Source organism: Chanos chanos, chromosome 13 (genome assembly GCF_902362185.1).
Source record: "Chanos chanos chromosome 13, fChaCha1.1, whole genome shotgun sequence".
NCBI classification, from domain to species: domain Eukaryota; kingdom Metazoa; phylum Chordata; class Actinopteri; order Gonorynchiformes; family Chanidae; genus Chanos; species Chanos chanos.
Genome location: NC_044507.1, coordinates 22,898,844 through 22,920,776, shown reverse-complemented (window position 1 = coordinate 22,920,776; position 21,933 = coordinate 22,898,844). Strand labels below are relative to the sequence as shown.

General features: G+C 43.8%; 1 protein-coding gene across 1 annotated transcript; it reads right to left on the bottom strand.

Annotated features, from left to right (window-relative positions):
* Nucleotides 1–953: 953 nt before the first annotated feature.
* Nucleotides 954–18,857, bottom strand: ppp1caa (protein phosphatase 1, catalytic subunit, alpha isozyme a). The gene is made up of 7 exons (XM_030789786.1): nucleotides 18,367–18,857; nucleotides 4,941–5,072; nucleotides 4,117–4,347; nucleotides 3,702–3,806; nucleotides 3,193–3,416; nucleotides 2,266–2,400; nucleotides 954–1,162 (listed from the first exon to the last, which is right to left on the bottom strand). The coding sequence occupies exons 1-7, from the start codon at nucleotides 18,419–18,421 to the stop codon at nucleotides 1,043–1,045; spliced, it is 1,002 nt and encodes a 333-aa protein (XP_030645646.1). The 5' UTR covers nucleotides 18,422–18,857; the 3' UTR covers nucleotides 954–1,042.
* Between the last annotated feature and the right edge of the window lie 3,076 nt (nucleotides 18,858–21,933).

Here is a 21,933-nt window from a genome sequence, read left to right as displayed (position 1 = left end):
AGACAAATGTTGATTTTGCAGCATAAAGGAAGAGCAAAGGAGAGCAAGAGAGAGAGTGACACACACAAATGACATCAATCATCCACTGGCAGACCTAAGGGGCATGAACGGGGACACATTAATCAGGATGGTGCTTGTTTAAATAAACAGTTCTCTTTATTGATAATTGACTTTCCAAAAAAGAGACTAAAAAAAAAAAAAAATAAGAGAGAGAACACACACAAAGTAAGCAAGGGATTTCAAAGCTGTTCCTGTGATTCATCTACAAAAAAGGGCAAAAAAAAGAAAAAGCCAAAAAAAGAAAAAAAAGAAAAAAAAAGAACAAAAAACAAATGAAACTATTTCACATCCATGATTGTTTCTAAACCACTTATTTTTCTATTAGGACACTGTGCACCTGTGGTAGTCTCTCTCCCCCTTACTCTCTCAGTACATCAACATACAGGTGTCCGCTTTGCCCTGTGCATGTGACTGCTCACTCTCCCACTGGAGGTGTGTACATGGGTGTTTGTGTGTGTAACAGTACAGTCAGACTGCCTCTAAAAACAGCATGTGCAGCTTTGTGTTTAGCATTAAAACAGAGCAGGGCTTGGACATAAACAATGACAGCTTAACCATTCTCTCACAGTCCAGACTCACTAATTCACACACACACACCAGCCCTCGGCCTGTCCATCTCTCTCCCTGTCCCGTTCTCCTGGTGCCCAGCCGGGCATGGGTGTGACTGCTGTAAGGGCCTTGGTTCTCCAGCCGTGGGTGTGAAACAGGGCAGATGAGAGGAAACAGAAACATGAAGAGAATAAGAAACCTCGCAGATGCTCCTGGACGCACTCTCTCACATACACATGAACACATACGCACTGCACTGAAAAAAGGAAATGGGGGAAAAGAAAGAGAGAGAGATAAAGAGAAAAAGGACTTCAACCCTGGGTACTGTTTTGCTTTGTTGCTGTTTGGTGATGGAGGAGAAAGAAAGAGGGAGGTAGAGAAAGAGAGGAGGGAAAGGGAAGGAGGTGTTCGGAGCAGAGGGGCCCAGCAGGTGCTATTTCTTGGCCTTTCCGGTCTTGGCTGAATTTCTGGGCGGGGTGACGGGTCGTCCTGCACCCATTCCTGCCCCTCCTCCACCATAGGTGTACAGCTTCTTATCGGCAGGCTTCAGGATCTACCACACAGAGAGAGAGAGAGAGAGAGTCAGTGAGACAGTTACAGGACTGCCATTACCAGCCTCAGTGTCTGATCCAAATGAGCCCTCTGACAGAGAGCGGCGGACAGAAGACAGTGAGAGGACAGAGAGAGGACAGAGACGGTGAGAGGACAGACAGAGACAGTGAGTGGACAGACAGAGGACAGAGACGGTGAGAGGACAGACAGAGGACAGAGACGGTGAGAGGACAGACAGAGACAGTGAGAGGACAGACAGAGGACAGAGACGGTGAGAGGACAGACAGAGACGGTGAGAGGACAGACAGAGGACAGAGACAGTGAGAGGACAGACAGAGGACAGAGACAGTGAGAGGACAGACAGAGGACAGAGACGGTGAGAGGACAGACAGAAGACAGAGTCAGTGAGTGGACAGACAGAGGACAGAGACGGTGAGAGGACAGACAGAGACGGTGAGAGGACAGACAGAGACGGTGAGAGGACAGACAGAGGACAGAGACGGTGAGAGGACAGACAGAGACGGTGAGAGGACAGACAGAGACGGTGAGAGGACAGACAGAGGACAGAGACAGTGAGAGGACAGACAGAGGACAGAGACGGTGAGAGGGCAGACAGAAGACAGAGACAGTGAGTGGACAGACAGAGGACAGAGACAGCGAGAGGACAGACAGAGACAGCGAGAGGACAGACAGAGACAGCGAGAGGACAGACAGAGACGGCGAGAGGACAGACAGAAGACAGAGACGGCGAGAGGACAGACAGAAGACAGAGACGGCGAGAGGACAGACAGAGGACAGAGATGGCGAGAGGACAGACAGAGGACAGAGATGGCGAGAGGACAGACAGAGGACAGAGACGGCGAGGGGACAGACAGAGGACAGAGACGGTGAGGGGACAGACAGAGGACAGAGACGGTGAGGGGACAGACAGAGACGGTGAGGGGACAGACAGAAGACAGAGACGGCGAGAGGACAGACAGAGGACAGAGACGGCGAGAGGACAGACAGAGGACAGAGACGGCGAGAGGACAGACAGAGGACAGAGACGGTGAGGAGACAGACAGAGCACAGAGACGGTGAGAGGACAGGTGGTCATTTGCTCACCTGGAAAGAGCACATGAGTGTCTCATCCACACTCATCATGGCTCCTGCATTATCAAACTCCCCGCAGTAGTTAGGGGCAGAGAACAAGGTGACCAGCTGTCTCTTCGCAAAAAACTCATATCCATCCTCTACCACCTGCAAGACACAAAGAACAGGGACTGTTCTTTCATACTGAAACTTGACAATAAAACAGGCTATAGGCGCCGTGGTTACCTTAGACCTCGCAGAGTTGGCTGAGTTGTGGCTGGACAAAGTGTTTAATATCCGTGTCTTTTTATTGTGTTTTCTTGCTTGTGCTAGCTGCACTATCATCCACAGATCCCTCATCGCCCATATAAGCTTCACCATCCCGTCTCACCAGGTCAGTGGTGAGATCTGTCGTGCTACCGCTGTACTTAATCGCTGTTCTACAGACCTTACAAATGGCCAGACTTTTGTCCAACTTTCCTTCCTTCTTATAAAATCCAAATGTCTTCCAAACTTTAGATTTCAGATTTGATGGCGCACTGTAAACCATGTCAGCGCTGTAGTTGTTGTTCTTGTTTTTACCTTGCAAGCAAGGCTAACGTTACTCTCTTAAAAGGTTAAAGGTCAACGTGAGACGCTGTGCAGATTTACTAGCGAATGAGAGGCGCTCATTAGTATTTTGAAAGTAACATGACTTGTAACGTTAGATCAGTGAGGCTTCTGCAGCAGCTAAATACTACAGTGGAACTTGCAGCAAAGCTTCAGTCAACCGATTTTTAACTTAAGAATCGGGCCATCGACCGGTTCATGGTACATTTAGACCAATCCAGGGGTCAGCGCATCGATGTAGCTGCATCTTTAATGTTACGACCGGTTTCCGATTCATGCTGGTGAATCGTTACATCCCTGGTTCTAATGGCCCAACACATCCACACACAGCCGGCTGCCCTGTGAACCCACCTGATGTGCCCTGCATATGAGGTCCATGTCATGTTTGTGCAGGAATTTGGCCACCACATCAGCACCAAAGGTGAAGGAGACCCCACGGTCGTTCTCTCCCCAGCCCATGACGTCCTTGTCTGGGTCGGCCCAAAGCAGGTCACACAGCAGACCCTGGTCAGGCACGTCAGTGGGCCGCATTACACGTCGCACCTGCTCCATTGACTGCAGGTCTGGAGAGAGACCTGAAGAAGCCCAGACATTCACAGTTCACAATCACATACCAAAAAACTATTCAACACAATTATAAGACCTATCAGTGGAGTGAGAGAGACAGAGACAACTACAAAGGTTGGTATCCAGTCACACATGATAACCTTCTCTTCATGATAATATCTAACATGCAGCCCCCACCAGTGATCAGATATAAAGAGCAATCAAGAGCAGTGCTCCCCATGCCCTCATTGCCAAGTCATCACTCCTATTACACCTAAACAGTAAAGTAACCATGGAGACAGGAAAACACCTACCGCCATGGCAACAGAAGATTTTCTCATCTACGATGGCAGCCACTGGTAAACAGTTGAAGCAGTCTGTGAAGGTCTTCCACAGCTTGATGTTGTACCGTCTCTTGCCTAGAGATCCATGTAAAAGTGAGGTTCAGAAAACAGCCGGTGTCAAATTAAACTGCATTAAATCTGGCACAGTTTTCCCCAGATGCATCTCGTGTGCTTCTGGCCATGTCTCTGTGGTGGGTTTACAGTGTATACAGATGTGGTCATGTGCACTGCTGTGTGTGTATTTCTGTAATCACGCACTCAGAGACACGTCCCCTCTGTTACCAATACGGGCCTGTGAGTACATCTGTGACTATTTCTAAAACAGTGATTGTGTGTGTGTGTGGTCTGAAAGTGTTGTCTGTGTACATATGAAGTATGTACTCACATTCATCATAAAAGCCGTAGATGCGGTTGATAGAGGCGCACTCATGGTTGCCACGCAGGAGGAAAAAATTCTCTGGATATTTTACTTTGTAAGCCAGCAAAAGACAGATAGTCTCCAGACTCTGTTTCCCTCTGTCCACATAGTCACCCAGGAACAGGTAGTTACTCTCAGGAGGGAAGCCTCCATATTCAAAGAGTCGCAGCAGGTCGTAGTATTGACCGTGCACATCACCTATAGGAGGCAACAGTCATTCAGTCAGTCAGGTAACGCAGCACAAACACAGTGTTGTTGATCTATTCAAAGAACCAGTCAACCAACTTGACCACTGGTGAAATCATTAGTGACATGACCACTCTAATACCTTTACTTTAAACTCTGTGGGAAATCAGAAAAGCTGAGATATAAAAAGGGGTTTAACGTTGTTATTCTGTAGTGAAAACATCAGTGTATGAGCAGAATTTCCCACTTTCTACAGGACTTGTTTTTCAGTCAGATAAACCCACACCCAACATGCACACAAACATACTAAATCCATCAAACACACACACACGCAGACACACGAGAGAGGCCGGGTGATGCTGCCTTTGGATCGTGCATGGTGAGGTTTTTGAACAGTACTGACACTGGACATATGGCTGACTATAACAGCCATGTGTTGCGGGGATAACAAACAGCTATGTTATTTTAGTAACCAGGTCAGCTATAAAACCACACCTTTTTCATGTTCTCTGCCCAGGGACCTCACTGCTGCCTGCCTGTCTTTTGCACTGATTTGACACTACAGGTACAAGCTGCCTCCTTGGTCTTTGTCCAGTGGAACTCACCGCAGATCTTTAGTGGTGCCTCAAGCTCCAATAGGATCGGCTGGCTCAGGAAAATCTCCCGGGACTTCAGACAGAGGCCACGAATCTCGTTCTCTGTCAGCTGTACGTTCTTCCCTGGTCGGGAACCCTTGACTGGAGAAGAGAAGCAGAAAAAAGGAGAGAAGTGAGAAAATGTCAGAAATGGAGGGCCAAATACCCAACGACCATGAGTCAGCCACAGAAACGGAGACGACCTTGACTTTGACCCTTCCGCCTGCCTATGAAGGAAGTGTGCTGAGCTGGGAGGTGTTAAGAGTCACTGATCTGAGTTCTCCGTCAGTCTGAGGGTGAGTGGACTGGCGGCCAGATCAGACAGGCTGCGTGACATGCCATACAGGCCTGAGGCATGCACACAACAATGGCCTGGCATGAGGATGTGTCATCTGTATGACACACTACACAAGCTCCTCTACTCACAGCCTTACTATAGCTTTTCAGTCTGAATACGCGCACACGCACGCACTCACTCACACACACACACACACCTGTGCTGATGTAATAACACAGGAGATGGGGCAAAGGAGAAAACGCAGATTCATACCTTTCATACCATAGTGTAGTGAGATGAAAGAGAGAAAGAGAAAATACAGGTATATATGAGACTAAAAAAAAAAAACCCATGAGCCTTTTAATAAGACTAGGGTAAAAACCATAGCCTGTGGTCTGAGCTTCTACAGCAGACACACAGGTGAAAAAAAAACCCATCTACTCTGTGCTTCATCTGCAGAATGTGCAGCACCCTTATCTCAAAGCAGTCTGTTACATACTGCACACCAGGCTAACCTCAGCTTTCCAAAACACTAAACACTCTTGTATGCGCGCACGCACACACACACAAGTTAAAGCGTGGGTGACTTTGTTTCCGGATCAGGTTTGACCAAACACAGAACACTATGTTGACAGCCCAGCTAAACAAGGCTGTCGGGTACATTCACACTCAGCTGGGCCTGTAAACACAGGAGCATGTCCCATCAAGCATCAACACCTGTACAGGCCCTCTCTCTCCAACATCCTGTCTACTAGCTAGAACTGTCCCGAATACCTTTTTTTTTTTTTTTTTTTAACTCTGGAGCTTCGGTAGTAATCAACAGTGAATATTTGAAGTTTTGGCTGGGGGATGGGTGCGAATACCCAAACAGTCGAATATTCAGGTCTAGCCCTACTATTATCTACACATAGCTACCCATCAGGACCGAACAATTTAGTAACTCTGCCTGTCCAGCCAAAACGGCTTCAACACGGGTCGTCTTATTCAAAGTTAGCCTAGTTCCAAATGAATGAGGTCTTCCAGGCTTGACTGGGCCGTTTGATTGAGACCTGCACATGTCAAGAGCTGTAAGAGCGGTCTGCATGGCACACTGATTATGTGCATCAGGGAATCGAGCTGCCACCTGAACAAAACAGTCTTCATGTGTGGAGGAACTGCATTATGTGAAGAGCAAACAGACATTCAGCGATACACAGACAGATGCGGATGTGGAAACTACATGAAAACATGGCGAATCATATGCAGATGTGATTTAACATTTCTTCTTCATTTAATAGTGACATCGACAGTGAAGGGTAGAGACATGTCAGGCCAACTGGTGGAGTGTGAAAAGTAGAGCAGGCCATGGAGCTGTGAGCCTCTGTTTAAAGTGGAGAGTATGTAGACTGGGCAGAGGCACAGAGAAGGCCCTGGGCAGTGTATCAGGATTCTTCACTTTGACCATGTGCTCCAGCCCCTGCAGGACAGCTGGCGGCACGGGAAGGACTGAGCAGGATGGTTAATACGCTCCTCTGACACACACACACACACCCCCAGCATTATTCCTCTAGGAAAACTTACCAATGTATGAATTCATGTATTCAGACGTATAACTACAGGCAGACTGCTCGCCTGAGCTCAATATCATGTGCACTCATCCCTCCTTATACAACACAGCTTCATAAACACAACTGCAGCTCAGAGCAATCTGCGTTGGCATGGCGATGGTGAGAGCACATCTCATGTGTGGCCAGACTGTGTGATGTGACATGACACTGATCAAACGTGCCCTTTCAGACACAGGGCGTCAGACAGGCGTGCATGACTGGTCATGTGACTGGAGGCAGGCTAAAAGGTCAGAGTGTCGAGCGGGGCAGGGAAAACATGTTAGAGTACCGTTACGCTCAGCAGAGTGGAGCGGACCTGCGAGTATCGTTACGCTCAGCAGAGTGGAGCGGACCTGCGAGTATCGTTACGCTCAGCAGAGTGGAGCGGACCTGCGAGTATCGTTACGCTCAGCAGAGTGGAGCGGACCTGCGAGTATCGTTACGCTCAGCAGAGTGGAGCGGACCTGCGAGTATCATTACGCTCAGCAGAGTGGAGCGGACCTGCGAGTATCGTTACGTTCAGCAGAGTGGAGTGGACCTGCGAGTATCGTCACGCTCAGCAGAGTGGAGCGGACCTGCGAGTATCGTCACGCTCAGCAGAGTGGAGCGGACCTGCGAGTATCGTTACGCTCAGCAGAGTGGAGCGGACCTGCGAGTATCGTTACGCTCAGCAGAGTGGAGCGGACCTGCGAGTATCGTTACGCTCAGCAGAGTGGAGCGGACCTGCAAATTTATGGAGATTAGTAGTTTTTATACTTCAACAGCGTGACAGCACAGGTCAGGCACAGGTTAGCACAGCCAGCATCAGCCCGAGACAAAAACACCCTCTCAGGCGGCCTGTGATGCACTGCCAAGGGCCTGAGGAGCACCATCAGGGATGACTCACGCAAGATAAGAGGCCAGTTTAAAATTCATGTTTGTCATGGAGCGGAGTGCCCTGCTGACTCAAACTCAGCGGGTGTTACACAAGACTGCACCTGGTGGAATTTGGTCAGATTGTGTCATCGCTGAATCGATCCTACAAACCCACACTTCCCTGGGTTCCAGATGAACTCACTTGTCAACAAATGCCACCTCACAACATGGATCTGCAAGTGAACCTTACATCAGGGGCAAGTGGTTCCTCCCAGGGCTCTATTCAAATCAGATTTACTTGCAGTTCCACATACAGATGACAAATCTGCAGATAACACAAAGGACTTCTGCAGCTTCTGAACAGCTATAGGGTCAGAGTTCCCAAGAGTACTGATCTACTGTTACACTGACAAGTCAGCTTCACCATCACCACACACACTGCTCTCAGCTTCGCCCCCGCCCACTGCACACACATACTTCTCCCAGCTCCACCCACTCCTTCTCTGCTCCCCACACTCGCTGATAATAAACAGGCGAAGAGGGGACACTTCTGAAACGAGTGGGCAAAGTGGCTCGATAAGAAAGGGGGACCAAGGTGAGCTAATTAATACAACCCTTTGATTCTAGGTCAGTTGAAGTATTATTGAATTTAGACCTCTATAAAAGCCAGCTTCAAATGGGAGCTGCAAGGCCAAGGCAGAGGTCAGAGCACCTTCAGCTTTAAGGGAAACCTGGGTACAAATCCAGCACCGAGGCTGTTCACTTTGAACCAGGATTAAGGCCAACTGAGGCTCCGACGGCGCTTACTCTAAAATTAGCCATAGGGACTAATGAACAACAGCGAGCTTAGACCAGAGGTCGCCGAAGGGGCGGAGTCAACTGGCTTGGCAGGTGGACTACAGAGGAAGTAAACAGTTAGGCAAACTATACTGGACAAATTGAATAAAGAATACCAAACACTAGACGTGATATTTTGATTATTTTCACATAGGAACATATCGTACATACAGAAATGAAGGACTATAACACAGAGAGATGTCATGTCTGTGTGACGCTGGGATTCCCATGCATAATCCTGCTGAAGCAGGCCTGACTGTCCAACTTTTAATTGGTTTAGTCTGCAGGCAGAGATCACATGGACACGCACGTGCTCCCTCTGAGACAACAGGTGCCCTCTGACACTTAGAGCACTTTCACCCTGTCAATGGATGGGCATTATTCACACTACTTTTCCCTTTGTGTACTGTGTAGGGACCACTAGGCCCAGACCAAACTTTGGTTTAATTGCATTCGGCTGCTGCATGTCTGATGAAAACGACATGCGAGGCAAACAAATGGAAATGAAACGGTCTAGAATAAATAAACCCTGATCTACCCAGAACAATTATACTGACACCCACAAAATATGTTACTTTAACTTAGAAAAATATCAGTTAACATCAGTTTTGCCCATTATCTGTTGACTCTCAGGGAACCCACATTTGGTGCTGTTAGTGTTGAGTGATGTGCCAAAACAGTGATGTAAAGGATCCCAATACCGTAGAAGTTCTCTGTATGTGGGGACACTGCCTAATCATGTCAGCCCAAGTAAAATAATCCACATGATGCTTTTTTCCACTCCTCAAATAGATTATCAACCCCAACGAATTAGAGCGAAGAGAAAATCCTCTTTTAGCAACATTTCTTACATGGCCTGTATTTCCTGTGATAACCATGGCTGAGGTAATGTGGCGGGTATTCTACAGGGAGAACGGGACAAGAAAGCCAACTATTAGCCATGGCACAGAGCATAAACAAAATCCCAAAATCCAGTCAAGATAACATGAAGCAGAAGACACTGTGCTGCGTGTGTTGTCTAGTGAGGACGGCTGATATTCAGCGAGGTCGGCAGCATTGCATAACAGGATATAAATACTGCCATTATCAGCCTTGTTTATTTTCTACCGCGCATGACCGCCAGCCTTCACAGAGTGCACGCAAAACAAAGCAGCCAGTGGGAGTGACAGCCAAAGCACAGGGGACCAAAAGGCGCGTTTACACAACCAGACAGGATAGTAAAACTTCAGCACTCCGCCTTTGCTCAGTCAAACTGCAGCTTTCACACTGTTTACTCCTCTCTCTCTGGTCTCGTTAAACTTGTGGAGACAATATTCCAATCAGCTGCCAGTTTGGACTTTCTGAGCAGGCCAGGGGAAAAAAAAAAAAGTCTATGGTAGTTGTCACGGTAACATAACATCAAAGCATGTGCTAACTTCTCTGCGTCATGACACGATTAGGAGGGTTAGGAGCTGCCAAACGGCTGTGTCATCACCTTGTTTTGGAGAAGTTTGGACTTGTAGCTTTTACAGCTTTGTTAGACGACTTCAAATCCAAAACCCCACAATTTGTTCACGATAATCTGATTGTAAGTACTTACTCAAATAGAACTGGGTACATCTGTATGGATCAAGATGTCACACCAGCGTGTTTTCTTGGCATCGACAGGCAAACAGATTAAATGCCGAATGCTTTTATGATCAGTCCACTCATCAGAGGTCATGGTGTGATCCTCAGTCATGTGGCAGTAGTCCTGAAGAACAAGCCACCATGTTCTTCTGCCCTGTTCTCTGAACAAAGCTATGGGGGTTTCTGGCTCATATAACAGGTAAAACCAATCCAGTGACAACACACAGGCACAGCCCACTGATCCAAGCTCTGACTGCCTGTTTACCACCCCCACCTCCTGTATTTACTATAATCTATCAGAGAACTTTCACACATACAGCCATGCTCTCTGACTCAATTAGCCTCATCAGAAAAGTATCGGGCTTCCAAGAAAAAGGGCAAAGATACTGGCAGAAATGGACAACCTATGTAACCCAGGAAAGAGACATTCATACAACCAAGAAATGATGGACTTTTGGAAAACATAATGTGTGGAATTGATTATTATTGTGTTTAACTTTGCAGCTCCGATACAAACTATCGTTCATTTAATAAAAATAAAGTAAAAAAAAAAAAAAAAAAAAAAAAGAAAAGAAAAATAAATGTATCGGGCTTGCTTTGCGCAAACGCTGCTTAGTATGCAACCAACAGATATTTAAACTGGACAGGCACTCAGAGCAGTGTGACCGGAGAGGTAAAACCTTCCACCAGATGGACCAACCACCCACATCAGTGTGAGGCTGCAGGGCTGCTGGGTAGAGTAGTGTAGGACCTGTAGGCCCCTGAACTGTGATTAAACACACTAATGTTGCTCTTCCACTGAGTCGACTCAACTCTGTTTGCTTTTGTCGCTTTTCCACAAGGCAAATGTAGTATCTGGTATCCAATACTATTTTTCGTACCTAGTCCGTCGTGGATGTAAGTGAGCTGAGTAGGTACCAAAACGTGACGTGAAAACACTGCTGACTACTGATTGGTCAGAGAGTCCTAAGAGTTTCTAGTTGGTGTTTGCGTTTATTTCAGTCATTAGCAAATCTAGCCTGTTAGCTAACCTCAACTGTAGGTGTGTATAAGTTATGGCAACAAAGGACGCTCTCACGCGCAGCAGTTACAGTCGGTGCATTGGAAACTGTTAAACCAGAGGGGACACGTAAATAAATGTGAGCTGAACAAGCATCTAACATGGCTTGGTAGCCAAAGTTATTTAGCTTCTCTTTCAAACGCGTAGTGTTAAATCCCAAAATCGCAAGTCCTCACTGCAGACAGTCATGTCGTATGATGACGCCACGACACTTTCTTGCGGCCACCAGCTACACAGAGGGGGTACTAACTGCAGTGGAAAACCAGGTACCAAAAAGCGAGTAGTCTCGAGCCAAGCCGAATCGAGCCGGTACCATGCAGTGGGAAAGCGACATAAGTTGCGTCTTACCTGCGGACACACTTATCTGCCCTGCTTAAATAGCCTCTATATTACTGCTGATCAAACAAGAACTATCAAAATATCCAATGCACAACACAAAGCCTCCTGTATTTAGGGGTTTTTTTTACATCTAAGACTTGAAATGAGAATTTCTTGAAGTGTATAGACGTTTACTTTACCCCTTGAATGAAAGTAAGGAAATCAAATCATTAAAATAAATCAGACTCTTCATGACCATTACATTCAAATCTAAGGAGTTCACATTACGCTGTTCTGGTGTAGTGTGTAGAGACCCTAAAAAAATGCCTTTTAAAGTATGGAAAATGTATGCTTTTCACATTCTTAGCCTTCAATAATTTTCTCTTCTCAATGACTGAAGTTTCTACCTTCATATATTTTTCCTGCTAGACAATTTGTCTGGACACAGCTTTACTAGCTTTTCATACTTTTTCTGGTTGAAATTCAGTTTATTAGCTGCTCATGTTAGACGATAATGATTTGCATTTCTGATCTGATTGGTGCGAAGACAGCGGCAGGCTGGATTCCCTCACCCGCCCACCGACAATTTACTGCATGTTTTCATGGAAGCCAGACATTTGTGAGCTTCCTCTACACACCCACTGGGCATTTTTTCTCTTTCACAGTCCAGTTAGAGCGGTGTTCCAGTCAGAACACTCAATGGCGACTAGATCATTTTTCTAAAAAAAAAAAAGTTGTGAGAGGAGGCCAAGTGGGCGTGAACCAAGTCTGGCTTCCCCTCGACGGAGGCTACTGTAAACCAGACACGTACAACCATGTGACATTACAAATGTTTCCTGTCACTGCTTCCTGGCTTCCGCTAAGAGTCACCACTGTTGATAGGCAGCAGCATACGGTAAAATACACAAAGCCATCACCACTGCGCTTCACTGATTTAAAGACCTACAGGACACCAATGTAAAACAACTGCAATATCAATTGTGCGATTCAGTCTGTGAATCAGGGTTGGGAATTAGCACCCGCCAAATGCGGGTGATTTTGTGTAGCGGTGGGTGAATTTGCTCAACCTACCAGGCATGGTGGCGGGTAAATAAAACAAGCATATACAAACAGATAAAACAATTGTAACAGAGTGATTTGTGACATTCCACAACACAAACTGAATCGCAAGTCTGCTTGTTAAAATTTCTGACCGTTAGTCACTAGTTAGCGTTCTATGCGCAAGCTGCCTTGGTAACCCACTGTGTCTCCTCGTTAAAGTGTGCGAATGAAACAAGCACACTCGCGATTCAGTTTTTGTTGTGGAATGTCACAAATCACTCTTTTACAAATGTATTAATTGTTTGTATATGCTACTTTAATTTACCCGCCACCGTAGCTGGTGGGTTGAGCAAATTAAAAAAAAGAACCAAAAACCAATGTGGCGTTTATCTGATTCTGACGATCGGGAGTGACATTAAACTGTGATTGGGGATGAGGATGGTGGGAAGAATGTTTTTGTTTCTTATTCAATCTGCCCAACTCATCAAATGTAACTTCCATAGGTTCACAGTTCGTATGTGTGTGCGGGTTGAGTGTACTGTGTGTGCATGAGACAGAGAGAAAGAGAATGTCAGTATTTTCCTTAAGAGTTTAAATATTTGCCTTATGACATAAAATAGCCTATTTACCTAAATAATCATGCTTGAATATTGCAGATCTTGCTGTATTATTTGTCATGTGCAGTTACACACTGCTGGTTAAAACAAGTGACCGGTAAAAAAAACTGAGTGGCTGGTAGATTTTGAATCCACCAGACACAGTGGCAGGTGGACAAAAAAAAATCATTTCAAACCCTGCTGTGAATCCACAAAATGAGAGAGGAAGGTTTCCAGTAGAGCTGCTGGTTCTCTGGAAGGTTAACGCCTACTCACGTAAAGGAGGAGCTGTGAGAAACAGCTAAACTAAACGGTATACAAAGTGTCTGCTCCTGCACCTACTTTACATCCTGCTCAGAAATATTACTTTAATCATACCATGGCCCTCTGACTGCCCTTGGACTGTCTATGCTGTTGATTAAACCAATAGAGGTTTAAGGTCTCTGTGGAGAATCATTACCTTTATTTTATTTTTTTTTTTTTTCAGGTTTTAAGGTGCAGCGTTGTGTTGTCTACAGCAGACTGCTGTAACCAAGGACGGGCCTTTCCGCAAAACCCACCACAACAGCTGCACATTTCAGTGTTAAGACATGGGTTAATACTAGCTCTGCTTCAAACCATGGTAACACCATGGCCATGAGGAAGCACATAGGAGCTGCCTCCACAATGCAGCTAAAGATAAAGCCTGCACCATCTATTCCAGCTGACTTACCGTGACCATTCAGCTCAGCGCAAAAGCATCTAAGCGCACGCTTCTGTCCGCGCTCTTCCTTAAAGCTCCACGTTTATTAGCCTAGCATGCTGTTCTATCACAACTAGCATGTTAATAAAGCTTTCATTCATTATGGTACAACAGCAGGAGTATGGACAATCGTGTGACCATTCATGGGCAACCAAACGCTCAGGCTTGGTCCAGCTGTACCTCTCAGTAATCCTGTGAGTCTGTTCATAGAGTCACGCCACACCAATATATCCTGGATATATCAGTATGCTCTGAAAGAGAAAGACCACACTCACTGACAATATTCTATATTTGAAACCGAACCATATACTGTTTACTGATGCCAAATGTACAACTGTTTTGACAGGCTCCCAATCTCATTAGCAACCTGATCAACTGCTTAGGTAAATACATTGTGGGCGAAAGTAACACATCAATCACAGGTAAGATTACAAATTACACTACTAAACTTTGATTTACAAATTGATACAATAGTTTCAAAGACAGTGGCGCTTAAACTACCTAGAGCTGTGCAGTTGCACACATCATGTACAGTTTTGGGCCATGCACATAAAACACACAGGTTCACATAAAGCACATATTTCAACTAAACAACCACAAAACAGACACAATAAAACATTCTATTACAGCATGCAAGAGAGCAACAAAAGGATCAATGTAGATTGATGTCAATAAAAGAAGAGCCCGACCAATATATCGGTGTGCCGATATTATCGGCCTATATGAGCTATTTATAATGGCCGATAAATGACAATTAAAAAAGAAACTGAGAAACGGAAGATGTTATGAATGTTGTCGTTGCGTAGTTTGTCCTCTAGAGTGCACAGCGCAACTCCACTGTTGGCAACACACGTGCGAACTCAACTAATGACAACAATCGGCTGTATATTTATTTATTAAACAGTGCGGCAGTTCAAACGAGTAAAAAGATAATGGTCCTATCATTTCTCCCTTGTCACTTCTAAAAATTTTCTGGCACTATCTCTTACAGCAGCTTATAACACCATCCGTTGCTAAATGAGGTTACCCACAAAGCTAGCTAACGCCATGTTTATCGGTGGAAGAATGCTAATGTTAATGCGCGATTAAACTATGGCGTTTATCTTATTCTGCTTAAATGAAGCAACAGTAAATATATCTGCGACTTATGTCTGTAGTTACAGTTGGGGCATTGGAAATTATTAAACCAAAAGGAACATGTAAATAAATATGAGCTGAACAATTTTCTAACATGGCATGGTAGCCAAACAAAGTTAACTAGCTTCTCTTTCAAATGTGTAGCGTGAAATCCCAAAGCCGCAAGCCCTCGTTGCAGACAGTCTTGTAGTAGTAGATGCATTCAGCAGCCGCATTTACTCTTGGTCACTATCAGTGACCTAAACTACATTATGTCTCATTATTAAAAAAAAAAAAAAGAATATCAGCCGATATATCATTATTGCTTTTTTTCAATCCTCAAATATTGAAATCGGTATTGGTCTTAAAAATCCTGTATCGGTCGGGCTCTAAATAAAGGCCAAAGTTTCAAATAAGTAGTTTCCAGCTTCTGCATAAATCAGCTGCAAGAGTGCACTCTTTAACGCTATCAGGGTTGATCGTAGGTGAAAACCAGCGAAAGCAAAGCCATGCAAACGTTGTCAGGAAAGACATACTATACCCCTGTAAAGCCACATAATCATAAACAGCAAAATGACTTCCCCTTACAGCATAACACACACATTAGTGCGTCTGTTCATCATTGTCCTATTCTTAAAGTGCACACCATATTGCTGTGCTTCTCTCATGGCTGGCTGCTGCTGTGCGAACCAGTCACTCCACCCCTCCCTTTGCTGACGGAAGTAACTATGACAACAGCCTACATGCAAAAACCTCATACATGCACAGATAGCTTAGGCTGCAAGACAAACCTGTTCATATTCGCAACTACACAGGGCTTGGGTTAGTTCCTGTGAAGCATGCAGGCAACTTGTTCTTCCAAAAACATAAAACTCCACGTAAACCAGACAATGCCTGCGCCCCCAGAGTTCCCAAATACCCTAACACAGGAACATGGGGAAAACTCAAACAAGAGGAGGTCTCAAACAGCTAAAAAAAAAAAAAAAAAAAAAAAAAAAAACAGTGTCAAGGTGTGACCTTCAGTCCCAGTCTCTTCAGGTATTTAATTTTGCCTTACGTAAGGCAAATAACAATAATATACACAGCACTGCAAACCGTGTGCCTGGCTGATGAAGACATAACAGAACTTGCATATTGTTTAGGTTGGATTTTGCGTTTGATTTACTTCAAAACTGAATGGACTTCAAAACATCTGCATTTGAGTTAACAAAATGATGACAAAGTGACTGTTTATTTTGGTTAACTCTTATCTCTATTCAGTGACTTTTAGAGACAGTACTTTTGAGTTTCACACCAAAGCTTTGGGTAAACAAGGTGAGGTTGTGTCCTCAAGCAGCAAACAGTACTCTGTATCTCTGATTTATCTGTTTGAAATGAATAAACACAACTAACAGTCACAAGTGTTTGAGACCAGGGCTTACAACTATAAAGCCATCTCAATCTGTAGAGACAAAAATGCATGCGGTGGTCTTAAGATGAAACCCTCTCTAAACAACAGACAGCTCCCAGACACCCGTTTACTGCTCAATGACTTAAGCATTAAAGCACTCCTAACTTGGAGCAAAAGCCAGAGCAAAGCACGCATGCAGATTAATCACTATATATTTCAGCTGTTTCTTCCTAATTTGAACATTAACACTGTCATTTCTACACTAACTACCAGATATGCTTCACTGACTGAATCTTACAAACTGAGTACTTGGACAGCAGTTCATTAAACACTAGACGGTTTCCACAACCTTACAATAACCATGCAGACAGAAAGCCCAGTTATATGCTGCAAAACCAGTTATAACACAAGACGTTAGTAAGAGCAGTCGCACGATTTCCCTCGGACAGAGGCTCATGATTCACTGTGATTAAAATAAAACCGCGGGCGAGTACACGGAAGAGTCAGGCTAGCAGCCTCCCTGACTGACGTTCAAAATGTCATCCAGTATGGACAAGTACACTGTACGTCTAGTCAACACAATACGGAGCTGTGAATCCAGGAGTAACAGATCTTTTAAGTTATTTTAAGTTCAACCAAAATCACCAAGTAAAATTTAGGACACTACTGAAAAAGTGATAGGCTCCAAGTGTCATTCATTAATCGTTCAAAGAGCAAGCTTACAACACCAACTAGTATTACGATGTGCAAGAACGGCACTTCTGATGAAAAGATCATACGTTGCTCAATCGTCAAGTCGTTCCTGTTAGACATTCCTGTCCATGTCAAACGCAGATCTTTTCAAGATCCCACAGAGTGGTGTTCGGTAGTGACTGGTCAGACCGAACTGCTTAATTTCAAATGGGGCACAAGTTTACTCACAATCAAAAATACTACAGTCGAGATAAACAGAATATGGAAATATTTATGGTACAATTTTCGGAGACATACGGCCGTTTCGCTGTCGACTGAAACAAGTACTTTTGATCTGAGGGTCACTTAAGCTGAATCAATTTCTTTGTTAAAGTGAACGCCAAAAATTAACATGAACTTTGATACTGAGTGGGACCCAGGGTTAGGAAGCTAAATGTGTGTGACCCCGAGACCAACGTCAAGTTGTAGCATTCTTTCAAAAAAACTGATTTGTGTTGCTGATATCAAATAGAGCTGACAAGATTACCTCTACCATTTTCCGGTTAAGGCAAATGCTTACTAATGTGAAAGTAGTCAAATGCGATCAACCATAGCCATTCTGCTCTGAGCACAACTCACAAGTCTATTAAAATTCACTCGACTTACTGACATTCTAAATTATTCAAGAAAAATACGTGACTAATAATACACATAAGATTACCAACAGGGCAGGTATATTAAATTGAATTAGACACGACTTGTAAGGCAACAATCTGCCTTCGCTAGCTACAGACAAAGCTCTACAAGTTAACTACCCTGACCGCTTAGCTGATTAAGTTAAGCGGTTAAATTTAACTAAACTAGCCGTGTGACACGATGAAAATTACTCATTTTCAAAGGTAAAATTATTGAGCAGCGCCGAGTTTTGGGCGATTTCCTGCACACTTACGCTACCTATCAAGAACGCCATTAACATTGCTCGCTTGCTGGTAATCCTTGCGTTTGGCAAGCTATTAACCGAGCGAAATAGCCATTTGTGCTTTACAGCTATCGTTTGCTCTTAACTCGCCGTCTACTGCTAGCTTCAATCAACCCAGGCAGCGATACGTTAGATAGCACAGTAGCTTAGCCACATTTCCATTAACCCTTGAATTTAAGCCCACATCATAAAGCGATAGTCAATTAAAACGAAGCCAAGCAAAACGTTAGTAATTTTGAACTATTTTGAAAGATATCAAACGCAAACGTGCAAATACGCTAAAAGCAGATGCTGGAGGGAATCGGTCTGAAGTCCTCACCTTCCAATAGACGCTGTATTATGGAGTCGATGTTCAATTTGTCCGGCTCCGCCATTTTACTTTATTTTTTGTGGTTAATTCAGACAGGTCACTTCTTTCGGCTTTAGTATTCGGTTGTTCGATCAAAAATAAGGCTCCAGCTCAGATAAGCAAAATGTAAAAAAAGGGTTTATCGAATGAACGTTTTCTGGCTATATTTCCTTTGTCGTTTGGTTGTTCGCTAACTTGCTATCGATAAGCTAGCTGGCTAAGTAAACGACAGCTAAAGCCGTTAGCTTGATGGCACTAGCTAAGTTAGCTACCCGTATTGTCGATATACAACCAAAAAGGTCATTCAAATATAAAAAATAACACTAAATATATCTCATCTTTTGACTGATGAATTCGGAACTCTCGAATCTCTCTAAAATCCCCTTTAACCTCCCTATTTTCGGTATCTTTCTTTCCTCTCCTTTCACGGCGCTTTAAAAGGGCCGTGTTGTTCAAGAACGAGAGCTGAAGGGGGTAGCTACGTCTTGTGGGCTTTAGATCATTTCAAAGCTGATTGGACTACACTTCGTGTTTGAACTCAAATTGTAGTCGATCATTGGACAAATTCCACATCCGTCTCGCTTTACTACCCCGCCCGGGTGGTATAGAATTACGTCAATGAATTGAGGAAAGCTACTGGGGGAGTTGATCGGCTGGCTTGCTCCAGAAGAAATTCTTCTACACATAGGAGAATATCTTTGGACTCCGTTGTGAGAACGGACATTCAGAGAATATAGGCACACCATTTTGAAGTGTTAGGTTTGCACACGGATTCACGCTATTAATATCCACATAAACAAGCAGTAGTTCTCATTAGCCATTGCTTTTAACCCAGTGGTTGTTTTTGGACATTACTATATCTGTGTAGAAGTAATTCCAATTTTTGTTCACTTGGTGCTGTACTCACTCTTTGTGTTACTATTGCTCTTATTAGGATGTGCTCCAGTACATGTGAATACATTTTAACGGCAACCAGCACGTGTTAATTTATCAGAAGTTTTCATCCCATTAATGCATGCTATTAGATCATACATGTAAGACGCGATGTACTATATACTAAATATACTTTGCAGTGTGAAACTAGCGCCAATAACAGGGAAAACCGGAAATTAGCATTTGCATGAATTTCGAAATAAAAGACATGTCATAGGTGTAGATTTGGGGCACAGAAACTACTAAAAGTGACTGAAAGGACTACTCTTCAAACTGATAACACATACCATATATATATATATATATATATATATATATATATATATATATATATATATATATATACACACATACATACATATACACACATTTTTTTGTTCAATAAAAACTTGACTTGACTAAAAGGGTTTTTTAAAGAAATAAAACCATAGACCATATTCAAAACGTAGAGACTCAACTCAGTATGTCTTGCTGGGGAAAACAAAAACTTGTGCACTCTCAATGTGCGGGTAATTTATAATCTATATCACAGTACCTTTAAAAAAGAAAAAAAGTATGGATATTAAGGCCTGAATCGCCTTTGTCGTAACCAGGGCCTGTAATGTACCAAGCCCCAAACATACGGTAGGCCTACAGTAATGGCCTACTCACAAACCTCAAATTCTGTGGCTGGGAAAACAAAAACTTGTGCCCCCTCAATACAGGTGTAATTTATAATCTATATTAAATTACCTTTCAGAAAACGTGTATATAGTCAGGCCTGAATCGTCTTTGTAGCAACCAGTGGGAAGTATATGCAGACCCTGGCTTATTACGTACAAACTCTCAAACATACAGCAGGCCTGCAGTAGAATTTTCCTGTTTGTATCATGGTCAATTCTAGGGCTGACCCCAAATAGTCGACTATTCGATCTATGGAGCCTGATTTGACTGCCAGTCTCGCAGTCGAATCGTCGCAAAATGTGGTTACGAAACAAAGATCATTCCATTCCGGCTATAAGGGGGTGCTGAATGTCTGATAAAATAAATTCTTAGGCTAAGTGTTACTAGATTAAGGGGCAGGCTGTACGGAGAGTGTGGGGGGACTCATGGGAAGTGTGGACCAGTGTTGTTGAGGATGGTGGCGGCCATGTTGGGAAGGTCAAAGGGGAACAAGAAGTTGTAGTACTGAAAAAGTGGCATGTTTTCACTGTTCCTGTTGGGAAAGAAAATAAAGGTAATAAAACCTGTCATGCCGCACTCCTGTTCCTTCAGTCTCATCACCTACAGTGGGAAGACCCATGTCGTATGTGGACTATTACCTCAAGAGCTGCCCGTGCGTCCGTTTTGAAATGTAATGCATCGAGTAAGGAACCAGTAGTCTCAGTCCATGCGAAGAGGCAAAAGGTAACACAAGTCAAGAAGACAAATTGTTTAATTGGATGTTTCAGTTGTCTGGTGTGGAAGAAAATGGTAACCAATGTCACAAATGAGACTGTGGATCAATGAGCAAAAAAAAAAAAAAAACATGATTCAACAATTAGTTGACAATAGGCAAGACTTGATGAATCAGATTTGATTATGTAAATTCTTAGTCCTTAGTCAGGGGCACCCTTAGTCAATTCCATTTGATTGCAATATTAAGGTCCTACTTGAGGAAAGCTGTATGCTTATGACAGATTTTTGTTATGCTTTATGAAGTATTACAACTAAAATGTCTTGAATCTTTTTAAAAATAAGTGAAAGTGAATGTTCATTTAGGCTGTCAGTTTTCAGTTCCTTAGCTGTCCATCCAGTTGATAATTCTGTAGTTAATATAGCTGGGATATTTATATCTTTTGCTATGTGCTCATCATGAACTTCAGATGATTTAGATGATTACCTTTCCTTAAACCACAAATGTTAAGTGCACACTACTTCTACTGGATCATTTTCTTTCTGAACTCAGCTGCTAGAAATTCTCTACTGATCTCCTTTAAAATTGGTGAATTACTGACACATGCACTGTGCAACCTTACCGTTGCAGACATTTTTGAAGTTAAAGTGATAACTAATCATAGTTAATGCATCTATGCTCTACATTCTTTATTTGCTTTATTAAGTTCTGATACTCCACTAATGCTCTCCTTTCCCCTCCTCATCTTCTGTGTGTGTGTGTGTGTGTGTGTGTGTGTCTGTGTGTATGTGTGTATGTGTGTCTTGAGTATGAATGTCTGGTGTGAGTGTGACTGTCTTCCTCCCAGGTGTACCCTGCTCTCCTCCGTCCTCTTCATCCCTCCCTGTCACCCTCCTCTTCATCGCCAGACCCCTCATCCTGCTTTTGTTCTCTTTATTTTGTCTGCTAGCGTTTTCTGCATTATGATTGTATTACTTGTAATTGCCCACTGGGTGGGCACCTATCGCACACCTGTCTGGCCAGGAGGGGGTCTCCTCTCTCTGTGGTCCTTCTCAAGATTTCTTCCATTTTTTCCAGTTTTTTCTTGCCCACTACGAGAATTAAGTGAGGGGTGGTGTCCAGTTTTGTTTGTTTTAGGCATGTAAAGCCCTTTGAAACTTTAAATAGTGGTACTGGGCTCTAAATAAATTTCAACTTGGGAATTTCACTTTTTGGGTCTTGTCTGCTTT